The sequence below is a fragment of the Plutella xylostella genome, chromosome 7, assembly GCF_932276165.1.
Source record: "Plutella xylostella chromosome 7, ilPluXylo3.1, whole genome shotgun sequence".
Taxonomy (NCBI): Eukaryota; Metazoa; Arthropoda; class Insecta; order Lepidoptera; family Plutellidae; genus Plutella; species Plutella xylostella.
This window is the reverse complement of record NC_063987.1, coordinates 7276158-7289062: the sequence shown is the minus strand read 5'-3', so window position 1 is coordinate 7289062 and position 12905 is coordinate 7276158. Positions and strand designations below refer to the sequence as shown.

The following is a 12905-nucleotide window of genomic DNA, read 5'->3' as shown; positions in this document are numbered from 1 at the left end:
TCTAGAGATTATTCAAATCACTGGTAATATGTTATGTTGTTTTAATATTAAAAATAAATTGCGACTAGCTACAAGTTTAGAAAAATAAATACCAATCAGTAAGCTATTTCAGACAAACATACTTACAGCTACTAAGAACTTATATCACTCCTGTTTTTGATCACAGAATTATACTTCTCAAAACTAATATCATGTATACAAGTTACCTAGACAGCCATGATGAATAAAATAACGAGATTTAGGTACTGTCATTTAAATAAGATTCGATTGTGTTTTGTTTAAACAAGTTTTGCCACAAGAATTTTAATAAGTTAGAAGGATCTAGATTACTTTATAAATAACTGAGCTAGTTCGTAATAAATAATAGGTATTACTTCAAGAAATTATAATGAAGTTCGTTTTATTTTTACAAAAAAAGAAATATAAAATAATGTATATTCGTGTGTTATATAACTATCTTGTAAAGTAGGCACGTTGTACCGTGATCTTTTAGGCAACAAAAAGCTCAAGGGAAAAGGTTGTTACATCAAATTTTAATTAAATCTAGCAGTTATGGATTTATCTCTATACCTACAGGTTATTACACTCACGGGCAATGAAAAGGTTCCACTGAGAAAAGCACCAAATTACTCCTAAACGGAAAAAGCTAAGCCTATATGATGCCTTCTACAACATTGAAGTACATTTAACGGAGCATCAGGACATTACCAACTAAAAACAATCACATTTTGTTTAAATTTTAAATGAAATGTTGGAAAAAAATGGGGTCTTTCGGTGTCGGCTTTTTGTGAGTGGAACTATTTCATTGCCCGTGAGTGTATATAGTAAGACGTACGTAAGACGACCGAATGGCGTAGTGGTTAGTAACCTGACTACTGAGCCGATGGTCCCGGGTTCGATTCCCGGCTGGGGCAGATATTTGTTTAAACACAGATATTTGTTCTCGGGTCTTGGATGTGCCCGTAAAATGGCAATAGGCTCGCCCCCTATTACATTGGGACTAACATAACACTCTGGCGAAAAGTGGGTGCAGCAATGCACCTCTGCCTACCCCGCAAGGGAGTACATTAGTACAAGGCGTGAGTGCGTGTTTTTTTTTTTTTTTTTTTTTGAGTGTATATTTAACTCGGAATTTGCTAGAAAAAAATCTTTCAAGGTAGACCGAGGGTTGCCAGCAAAAGCTATGTCAATATAAATTCCAAAAGCGTCGCTAGTCAACGAAACCTGTGCGAAAACATTCCGTATCGTCGGAAGTAAATTACCATTTTAATTTAAATAAATCTTTTTCTTGTCGAGAGTTCACGGTTTTATCTATCTCCTTAAAAATGAAAAGAAATTTCGTTTATTCTCTTTTTGTTCTTCTTTTTCTAATTGTTGTACCTACATAATATTATTTTGATTTAGCTAAAGTAATACAACGACAGCATCTTAAAAAAGTCTATTTTAACATTTTTAATCCAGATAATCAATAATATTTAATCTTCTTTAAAAACAATGAAGGTCTTTTATCTTTGCAACGACGAAATACTCATCTAATCACACAATGGACATTGTTTTAAACACAAACATTACACAATGTTGAACAGTTCATATTAAGTAGTTTGGGTTCAATCTCGCTTTAAGTACAAAGTGGAAGGGTGAGGGTGTATTTGCCATCAAATATTGAACTTTTAAAGAGTGGGATAATTAGGTACTTTCGTTTCGTGATTTTTAATCTAAAGAAGCTGGTTCCATACAAGTTAGTATTGGTCAAGAATATAATATAATGAATTTAGACACAAATATATATTACCCCTGGACCAGACTGATAGAATTAAGATGATGAAAATTTAAGCAAGTATTATGTGATGCTGTCTATGAGCAGTAAGCTATTATTCTCTACATTAATCTTGCTATTCCTTTAATCACTAATTCAGGAACTCTAGGCGAAATAAAAGATTGTAATAAGACCGACAAATAAATTATTTCCATCGATTATTTATTTTTTACATCGAAGACCCTAATAAAAGTCAAAGTAATCTCATATAAATCGTGAGGTCGAAACACGCGTATGCCATACAGACGCATGGTTGGTTCCGAATACGCAATGAATTTTCTACTTTTAGCACAAAACATAAACGAAGAAGTGACAATACTGTCGGTTTCATAATAAAACGTCCAATTAGGGTGAAATGTAGGCCCAACTAGCGCTGCCAATTGAAAAAATATCATAAGTTCCGTTTGAAAGAGTTTTTACCAAAACTACCACGTTTCTAACAAAAAAATATTGAACCTACCTTGCACCACCCAGTACCTAGAATGTAGAAGTTAATTAATATAATAAAAACGGCCATTTCTGCGGCGTCTGCATTTCGGCGGAATTCTATTCTATTCTCTGTGGGGGTGTAAGTACCTGCACTTGGCTCTCTCGAGTGGAACCTTTGTGCATATCCCCAAGGTCTAAACTGCCTTCCTAAGCTTGGACCATTTCCCACCACGCTGGTCCACTGCGGTTTGGTGGATTCACATAATCTAGATGTGCTAAATCTAGATATTCAGGTTTCCTCACGATGTTTTCCTTCACCGTAAGAGCGATGTTATACATTTTACTTAAGTTATAAGAACTCATTGGTACCTACATGTCAGCCGCGGGATTCGAACCCGCATCTCTTGCGTGAGAAGCGGGCGCTTACCCGACTGAGCTACCATCGCTCTACCGCACCGTTTCTGTCGGAAACTAGTCCTTACTCTATCTACGGTTGCTATAAATTTTACACTACTCGTACATTCTAACAGAATAAATCATAAATTAACTAGCTTACGAATGTTAGAATTTTGGAATATCCTTTCTTAGAATATGTGTATTTTAAGATAGGTATTTTATTTTAAACTGTTCTATAGTTCGAGAATAGATAGATATTATAAATTGATAACAGTTAAAAAGCAAGTTATAGATAATAGAATAATATTTATTCAGATAACTATAGGTAGTATTTTAACAACAGGACAACTTTTAATGCTAAAGGTAGGTGAAATACTGCTCTGAACTAGGAAATAACAAGAGTTTTTCCTGTGTTTCTGATTAAAAAGTTGCATAGAAAAACTTATTCATCTTATTAAATAATATTAGTAACTAAACAAGATAAGAAGGTACCTACATGTAGGATATCTGCAGGGCGATCATGAAGAACAGAGCTAACGTATAGAATCGAATGCGAGTGCGAACCTGTCAATTTTATAGGTAAAAAGTGTTCGAAAGTGCTGTCAAGTTGACACTAGTCGCACTCGCATTCGATTCTATATTTTTCGTGATCGCCCTGCAGATTACAAATTAAATGTCACTGTAGGACATTGTGCTTTTTATTATAATTTGTAATCTTTCCTAGCTACGAGTAGCAGAGAGCCAAAGGAAACTCAAATCTTTTTCGATCTTGAATTTAATAATAACTTAAACAAAAGTCATGAAAAATTCCGCGGCCCAGTAAAAACTTCAAAAGGCAGCTAAAAATTCCTTTTTTATTCCATGAATATTTTAAACGTGGATGTTCTTAATTTCAACGAGGGTTTTTACAAATCATAAGCTATCTTAAACCGGGATCCTAAACCGAGCACTGCTTCAAGTAAGTATGTAGATATAAGTACAGATAGATAAATGGAAAATAAACTCAAATTTGAATAGGTAATCTTTCTCAATTATTTTTTCACAGGCAATATTAAATTTTGATTTAAAAATGCAAGTCGTGATCATAACAGTACTCATAAAAAAATTGTCGCCTTAGCAGACCTGACATTCAATTTTCTACAATTTATTTCCACTTTATATTCAAAGATTTGCAGAACTGTCTCACAGGAAATGTGCATTTGAAGCTCAAGTTCTTATTTTAAAGATTACCTACTTAGAGAAAATCGGTGCCTGCAAATAAATGTCTCCTTTGAGAATACGATCGAATGGCATAGTAGTTAGTGACCCTGACTGCTATGCCAAAGGTCCCAGGTTCGATTCTCGGCCGGGGTAGATATTGGATTAAAGAGAGATAATTTGTTCTCGTGTCTTGGGTATAACATGTACCTATATCTATTATATTTATCATTCTATGTGTGGGTGCAGCAATGCATCTCTGCCTACCCCGCAAGGTAGTACATTAGTACAAGGCGTGAGTGTGTGTGTGTATGCATCTGTGTAGACATATGTATCAGTTTTCCGATACCCGTATTACAGCTCTGCCTAGTTTGAGTTCGGATGGGAGTGTGTCCTCAGTGAGGACTCCTCACACATACTTACTTATATTATCAGCTGCCAAGAAGTGTCTGTCACTTCTGGACATGTCCAGTTTCAAGGAGCAGCAATGACTCTGTCTCCAGGATTCCCCATTTCCTCAACCCTCTACTTCGAAAAAACACAATAACAAAATTAGACGTAAAATTTTTAGTATTTACTGGGAGTTGAATAATTAAGTAAAAGTCATTCCAAATTAAAGGGCACTATCTATAAAGGTTGCCTGGAAGAGCCTTGGATTGATAAGGCCGCCTATTGTACAACATTTTCAACATTAGAATGTTATATTATGTTGTGTAATATTCAGTACTATTAGTTGCTTAAAAGTTATTCCTGCACGTACAGTATACTGCAGAAAAAACTGACCCCCCTCAGAAACATTGTTACTATGAGAGGGCGGTCAGGTTTCTCTGCACATGACCGTACCTAAATCAATTCTAAACGGAAATTTAATTAAATTGTAAACATCTTAAAACTGATTTTATCGGCATCCATTTGCCTTAATCTCGGCAAAGGCTGTGTTTTATGGCCAGGAATAGCTGCAATTCCGTTAGAAATTGGAAATACAACTTGTATGATCAAATAAAAAATTATTTTATAACTAGGTACCTACCGATTTTATATAACTTTTGTTATATTCGTTTCGATCTACGAAAGGATTACTATTACTATGTTTTTCAGTTTAAAATAGAATTGTCTATCTATGTATATTGGGATATTTGTACAATAAAGAGTTAAATAGTAATAATAATATTGATTTTCCCGCCAATAGAACGATACGTCACTTAATCGCGGGACAATCGACTGTTGATAAACTGTTCAGAATCTGTCAATTTAGTGTCTGAGATTCCAGACATAGAGGCTCATTTCGTGCACCCCCATTGCACTTGTTTTTACACAATTTAATGAGACCTTCAGTATTGCAGCGCTGTGATGTGATTTGCAGAAGTGTCATACACCTACCGTACCACCACCAACACTTTGGCAATTACATAATAATCCATAAGCAGCGTCACTCGCCTTTCAAACATCTTTCAGATCCATACAAGTTACGTCAAATTTGACAAGTTCGGTGGTGGTAGATAACACCACGGTACGAATAAACTCCATACTACGGTGATACTAGGCCTGAATCTTTTCCTTTTCAACCCCCGACAAAAAAGAGCTGTGTTACAAGTTTAACGTGTCTGTCTGTGTATTTTGTTACAGGAATTCAACTGGCGCAAAATCGGCATGCTCTACCACAACAACGACCCGGCTGCTGGTCTCGGAAACAGCCCCTGTTTCCTCACCCTCAGCGCTATATTTACCATACTGAAGGAGAAGAACCGGTCCAACATACCAAACATACCATTTGACGAGACCAAGACCAATTCGACGCGTCTGAAAACGCTGTTGGAGAAACTCACTTTGAGTACGAGAAGTAAGTATGTACCTCTGTTTTTTTATGTATTTTTTTTTGCTTATAAAAATTAAATCCTGTTATTGTAAAACGTAGAATAAAGATAGTCCTGGTTTAGAACTGATGGTTCAGAGATTTCATACAAATCGGGCGTCTGAAGCCGGTTTTAAATCAGTATTATCTTTAGTTGTCGTTTTATAATGAGGGGGTGGGGATTTAAAAGGCTGCGTTTTTTTTGCAGAATTACATATTATTTTTTAACTTGTCGATAGGTAACTTGATAGGCGACTCTCCGCATTACGTATGAAATTTTGGAATCGGTAATGCTCAAATTTAAAAATAAAACACAGGTACAAATTCTTATTTCTGATAAACCTCCTATTGAAACCTGTCGAGAAGTGTCAAACGTTTACGTGGCCAAATCACGTAAGTCTATGTTATGAAACTCCGAGAGTCTAGTACAGGTTTGTTAGATTGTCGGACTAAAAAACCGGCCAAGTGCGAGTCGGGCTCGCGCACAAAGGGTTCCGTAGCAGCAAAATTACAGTTAAATCAACCTATCTCAAAAACTATAAGAGATACTTTGATCAAACCAAAAATCGTTGAAAGAGTTAATTAGCATGCATCACCTCTATTTTTTTTAGAATTTTATACCCCGTAGTTATAAAAATAGAGGGGGGGGGGACATACTTTTTACGACTTTGAGAGCTGATATCTCAAAAACCGTTCACTTTAAGAAAAATGTTTTTTAGAAAACTTTATATCATTTTAAAAGACCTTTCCATTGATACCCCACACGGGTATGTACATCGAAAAAAAAATTTCATCCCTCAGTTACATGTATGGGGGGCCCCACCCCCAATTCTTTTTTTTACTATTTAGTGTCATATTTTTGTAGCGGTTCATACAACACATATTCCCATCAAATTTCATCACTGTAGTACTTATAGTTTCCGAGTAAATCGGCTGTGACAGACGGACAGACGGACAGACGGACAGACGGACATGACGAAACTATAAGGGTTCCGTTTTTGCCATTTTGGCTACGGAACCCTAAAAACTATAAAAGTTTACGCATACAAAGTGGCGCCTCTAGCGGAAACTATCATGCAACTTTTGACAGAAAATGTAAACTTTTATAGTTTTAGCAATTGCAAAACCTGTACAAGACGTACCGTTTAATTTGTGAAAAAAACTAACAATGAAACTGTTTCACATACCTAAATGTAAAAATAAACATACAGTCTCGTCTCGTCAGTCTGGACAACTTTTGTTTCACGAATTTTACGTGAAATTTAGTAGAACACTGGTGAAATGTTGAATTTGTTTTCGAAAATTTTAGTATTTGTGGAACAAAAGTTGTTCAGTATAGTGAGTTCTGTTGTTGTGTATATCGCTAACATTTTTATTTACTTATCTTTTTTACAGCCAAATGTATACAAAATTGGGCGGTGGTTGTGCTTATTTTATTTATCTATTGGTTATGGTGTACCTACTAATAAAATTGATTACTAACAAATTGTATTTTTCATTTAATTTACCTAACTACTAAATACCAATATATCAAAGGTTTTTACGATTTAAAAACTTCATTAAATTGATTTTTTATTTAGTTAGGATTGTGTTTTTACATTAAGTACAAAGCTATATTTTAAAAAAATCCCTTTTCAGCCACACGCAAAAACAGAGATGTATAAATTTAATAAAACCTGTTTATACCTAAAATTATGCATCTTTGCCCAAAGTAATGTTATTCAAAACCAATTACCCTACGCAGTAAAATGAATCCTCATTTTGATAAATTTCCTACCCTATTGCTTTCATTATGATGTAATGTGACTCTTTGTATGGTTTGGGTTGAAACCGGGTGCCATTTCAGTGCCATTTTGCATGGAGACCTTCATAACATACTCACATTAAACTGTAGTTTACTTAAATTGGACACCACTGAACTATGCTTACACAATATTCTACAAGATATAGCTTTATGCATGTCGTTCTCTGATTCTAATTAATTAAAGCAGAAAATATAATAAATACTTTTTTTTGATGTTTGAATAGTGTTTTATAATTATTTATTTATATCAAGAGACTTATTGAATTAATACAACTTAAAATTTCCATTTAATGAATTTAGTACTTTGTACTCGAAATAAGTACTTACATAATAATATAAGTGTAAGTTTTAATACTATTTTAAAATGTTTAAACATTTATAGCTTGTTGTAAAGATTTATAAATACCTACATAAAATATTTGCATTGAATACTTACACTGTGATAAATAATAACGACCTGAATAGTGCAATGCATTATGCGCCGTAACTTAAGTGTGGATCTAGATCTAGATAAGTCTAGGACTTTGTTCCCGATACTATGAGCAGCTGTGATGCATATTGATTGAGACTGACTCATGTGCAATAAGGTAGATCTATAGTAGAATAATGTATGTAAAACTGAGGCTACGAGAACCATAATAATAATCAAATATACAGAATGTGTGGTGGAGGTGTTGCAAAAAGGGTATACTAAGCCGAAACCTACAAAATGGGACAAAAGATGTCCAATGGCAGCCGAGATTAGGTTGCATCGTTGCATCAGACGACAAAGTGTTGCAAATATTTACTACACTTTCTATGCTATTTATATGTCGCTCGGCGACATGTCCATAGAGATACATAGAAACTACCAACAACGTTGCGACCCTCTCTGCCATCTCATGTCGTGTCGGCGGCCAATTGACACCTTTATTATTGTTGAAAGTTAGTAAATTATAGGCTAAAAATAACGTAATAAGCCATTGCTAAAAAAACAGTAGCAGTTCTTAAAACAATAACTTCAGTCTTATACCCTGAACTTCAATTTCCATTTCCCAATCAAAACTTAATGCGGTTCTGAAAGTCAAACATTGGCTTCTATTGAAATCCTAAAGCGGAGTTCAGAAAGCTCCTTACATATGCAAGAGATGCAGAAGCCGGCCAGGTTTCAGGACTTGAAGCTCTTAAAATAACACTGTAAAGACCATTTTTGTTCAACATGTAATGTGTCAAAGGATACCGAACAAGCAGCCGTGAAATGAGAACATTCGTGTACGAAGTCGCTACAGAGAATGTGCAGGAGTCAAGCTTTATTGTTAGTGTTAAGCTACAAAAATTTTAGTAAGGTTTTTTGAAACAATTTTTTTTCCAATTTGTGGCAAATGTCCATCTTTCGGAATCATACGCTACGGACGCATCGCATTCAGTATTCTTTTTATAGAAATTCTCACAAGAACGTCCATTTCACCGGCATTGCCGACGCCGTAACTCCATAGATTTATAACAACCCGTTTAAGCGATACTTACGCTACCAATAGGTGGACGCTTACCATTATTGTTAGGTATGATTAGCTACAGAAAATTTACTAAGGTTATTTGAAACAAACAATTTTACAATTTATGGCGCTCCTCCCTGTAAGGATAAATTTTAGTAGGATATTGAGGCTTAATTGTAGGGCTTTGGTCATTTGAATTACTTTATTTTGATTTTGATTAACCATCGTTTAGTTGTGTAATCGTGTGTTGGCTTCTGTGAGAGATTACATTTACATCGCACTATAATATAGCTTTCTAAATTCCCCTATATTTACTATCGTAATTATAATAATATTAATATTTCTTGCTATAATATTTGTTTAACGAAACAAATATCTTTTATTTTATAGAATTAGCATGCTAAGTTTACACATAGGCTAAACGTCTGTACCCTTTTGTTATGCTGTGCGGTTGAGTCATGAATCATGAAAACTCGCGTAATTAAAATAGTTCAACTTTATTGTGCATGCGGCTTAATAAAGTACAACATGTCATGAGTAATTAGTCGGAGTTCGTGTTTGGAATAAAATTTAAACGCATTTTTCTCTTCAGTTACTAGATAGTGAATGAAAAGTTTAAATAATATAATGAATAAAATAGTTGGTCCTTAATATACGAAACATTTGGAATAGATTTAACAACAAGGTCGCTTATTCTAATTATTTTATACGTTTAAGTAAGAGTTTGTATTCAAGCAAGATTAAATAAAGTATTCAATTTGGGTGCTGTAGGTAAGTGTAGTAAATTATCTTTACTTAAAAAACCGGCCAAGTGCGAGTCGGGCTCGCGCACAAAGGGTTCCGTAGTAAGCACAATAACTTAACCAAAATTACAGTTAAATCAACCTATCTCAAAAACTATAAGAGATACTTTGATCAAACCAAAAATCGTTGAAAGAGTTAATTAGCATGCATCACCTCTATTTTTTTTAGAATTTTATACCCCGTAGTTATAAAAATAGAGGGGGGGGGACATACTTTTTACGACTTTGAGAGCTGATATCTCAAAAACCGTTCACTTTAAGAAAAATGTTTTTTAGAAAACTTTATATCATTTTAAAAGACCTTTCCATTGATACCCCACACGGGTATGTACATCGAAAAAAAAAATTTCATCCCTCAGTTACATGTATGGGGGGCCCCACCCCCAATTCTTTTTTTTACTATTTAGTGTCATATTTTTGTAGCGGTTCATACAACACATATTCCCATCAAATTTCATCACTGTAGTACTTATAGTTTCCGAGTAAATCGGCTGTGACAGACGGACAGACGGACAGACGGACAGACGGACATGACGAAACTATAAGGGTTCCGTTTTTGCCATTTTGGCTACGGAACCCTAAAAAAAAACTCCTATAAATATTAAGAATCAGTTACTTTTAGCAGTTGCCATATTTTTTTATAAAATATTGCTCCAACAACATAATTAAATATTTTTTTTTTTTGTCTACAAACATTTTTATAAAAAAAATAAGAAATTATTCATCAAACATAATCAGTGCATGTTTTTAAATTGTACATACCTACTTGTAATCTATTTTTAAATTAAATTGGATACAATCTTCTCTTTTAAGCTAACATCGTCATAATTAATGTCTCAACTTCACAGAGCTCCATACAAATTGCCTTCGTAGTCTGTGTTACACACAAGACTCGAGTCAGATAAAACTAGGACCGTTTGGCCTTTGAATTTAATTTAAATAAATAAATGATCACACTGTTTGCTTTGAACAGAGTGTCTTTTCTATTCCTGGAATATTACTGGTGATTCTGTTATATATTATTATTGTATGAGGTTGTGTATAATGCAAGTGTTTTATTTATTTTTTGCTTATATATTATGACGGAAATTCAAGATAACCTCATCTGTTTTTAGACTGACCCAAAACAAAAATAGTAAGTATAGAATATTATGACTGGAATTATACTGAAAGTTGTATTATAGAACACAATATATCTATGTCCCTACTCTTACGTAATATATATCATAGTGATCCATTATATTGTATATTAAGGATCTGATATGAGTATTTCTTAAATTATGTAATTTTCACATAAATGTATTTAAGTATTTACGTATGTGGTTACATCTCACACACGCCCAATCTACTCAGAGCTTGTAATATAGGTATCGGACAGCTGATATATTTAGCCATAAATACATACCAATAAAGATCGAACAATTCTGTATTATTAAGTAGTCTTAAAACTTTTTTTATATCCCTTTTAAGTTTGAGAACCTATGTTAGGGATGAACGTTCTTTCCCAATATGTTAAAACAGTCAGACACAAGGCAAACATCAGTGCTCATCACATGCGAACATTTGCCCTGGGTGGGATTCGATCCCGCGGCCTCAAGCTTCGGAAGCAGGTTTACTACCGCCTGAGCTACCGTTCGATAACTATTGGTATCAAACTGTCAGTCCAACGATACCGTGTCGTGTCGTATCGTTATCGTACTGTGTTAAAGTAGCCATAGTGAAACGCAGTCTAGCGAACACGAGTCGTGCTTTGTGACTAGAATACCACTATGGCTTTAACACAGTACGATAACGATACTATCCGTGTCGTGTCGTATCGTTGTCGTACTGTGTTAAAGTAGCCATAGTGAAACGCAGTCTAGCGAATACGAGTCGTGCTTTGTGACTAGAATACCACTATGGCTTTAACACAGTACGATAACGATACTATCCGTGTCGTGTCGTATCGTTATCGTACTGTGTTAAAGTAGCCATAGAGGTATTGTAGTCACAAAGCAGGACTCGTGTTCGCTATGAAATTAAACTTTCCACTTTCCTCGTGAATTCTTTATTTTTATTAAATGTCCGATGCAGCTTCAACCCACGCTTTTCCTGGTTAAAGTTCATATTTTATAATGCGATTTGAGATAAGTACTTGAGTATTTATAATATTTAAGTAGGTATTATGTATTTTATTGTTATTTATATGAAGTGGACCATTTTCCATCGGGCAAGTAAATGCTATGGAGTAAATATTAGAATAATCGGTTAAAGACAGACCGACAAATGTCGGCATTCTGGGAGTATATGTATAAGTTAAAAAACGATCGAATGAGAGTAATGTGTAATATAGTTTCGCGGTCAGAATTAGTTTTTCTTAAGCTTAGGAGCATTGCTCTATACTCTGTCCATTATATTTGGTTTGGTTTTATGACATTCGAAATCCCATACATATTTTGATGAAAGGAAAACCAACTTTACTTATCAGACATAAGGAAACGTCAAAAATGCAATAATATAGTGGAAGTTCTAGAACTACGCACGTCTCTGACTCTCTCTGATTTGCATGAAAACTCACGTTAGTGCATTCATGCCATTTCTATAGTAACCCCCCTGCTACGCTTTTAGGGTTCAGAAATGACAGGGGACCTCGCTGTAGTAAAGAAGCCATGACTTCATTTTATTTTCCGTCCGTCCACGTTTATGGTTAATCAATAGCCAATAAGAAACCGTATCGGAAGCACGATTGGTTTGTCATTATTGCATCGTATCTTTAACAACATCGCCAGTGCTTTTATTTATAAGTAAGTTTTTTATATTTTGTTTTTTTAACCCTAATCTGTATTATTAGCATCTAGAGTCTAGAGTATGGAAAAATAAAGTACTTACGGATTTTATTTCAATGTATGTTATGGTGATCTTAGATATTATAATTAATAAGCGTGTTATAGTAACATAATTATCCTTACAGAAGTACGGATGGATTCAATGGTCATCCTGTATTGATGGACTGTGGTAAATAATGTTTACGGATTAGCACAGACTTTTTTTATTAATTTAAATATTATTAATTTGAATATTGAAAATATTATAAAATTAAAAAATTATGTGCCTTTTAAACCTCACCGTCAATAATTAAATGAATGAATTGACG

The 12905-nt window shown here is 34.3% G+C and overlaps 1 protein-coding gene across 6 annotated transcripts in view; it reads left to right on the top strand.

The window, feature by feature from the left end:
- Positions 1–12905, top strand: part of LOC105389255 (atrial natriuretic peptide receptor 1) — a 195650-nt gene that overhangs the window by 111876 nt on the left and 70869 nt on the right. For 4 of the 6 annotated variants that reach the window (XM_048622102.1, XM_048622100.1, XM_048622099.1 and 1 more), the window contains one exon: positions 5465–5678. The exons of the other annotated variants lie outside the window; for them this stretch is intronic. In XM_048622102.1, the coding sequence (XP_048478059.1) occupies positions 5489–5678 (190 nt within the window). In that variant the 5' untranslated portion in view covers positions 5465–5488. The remainder of the gene's footprint in view (positions 1–5464; positions 5679–12905) is intronic. 6 annotated transcript variants of the gene reach the window in all.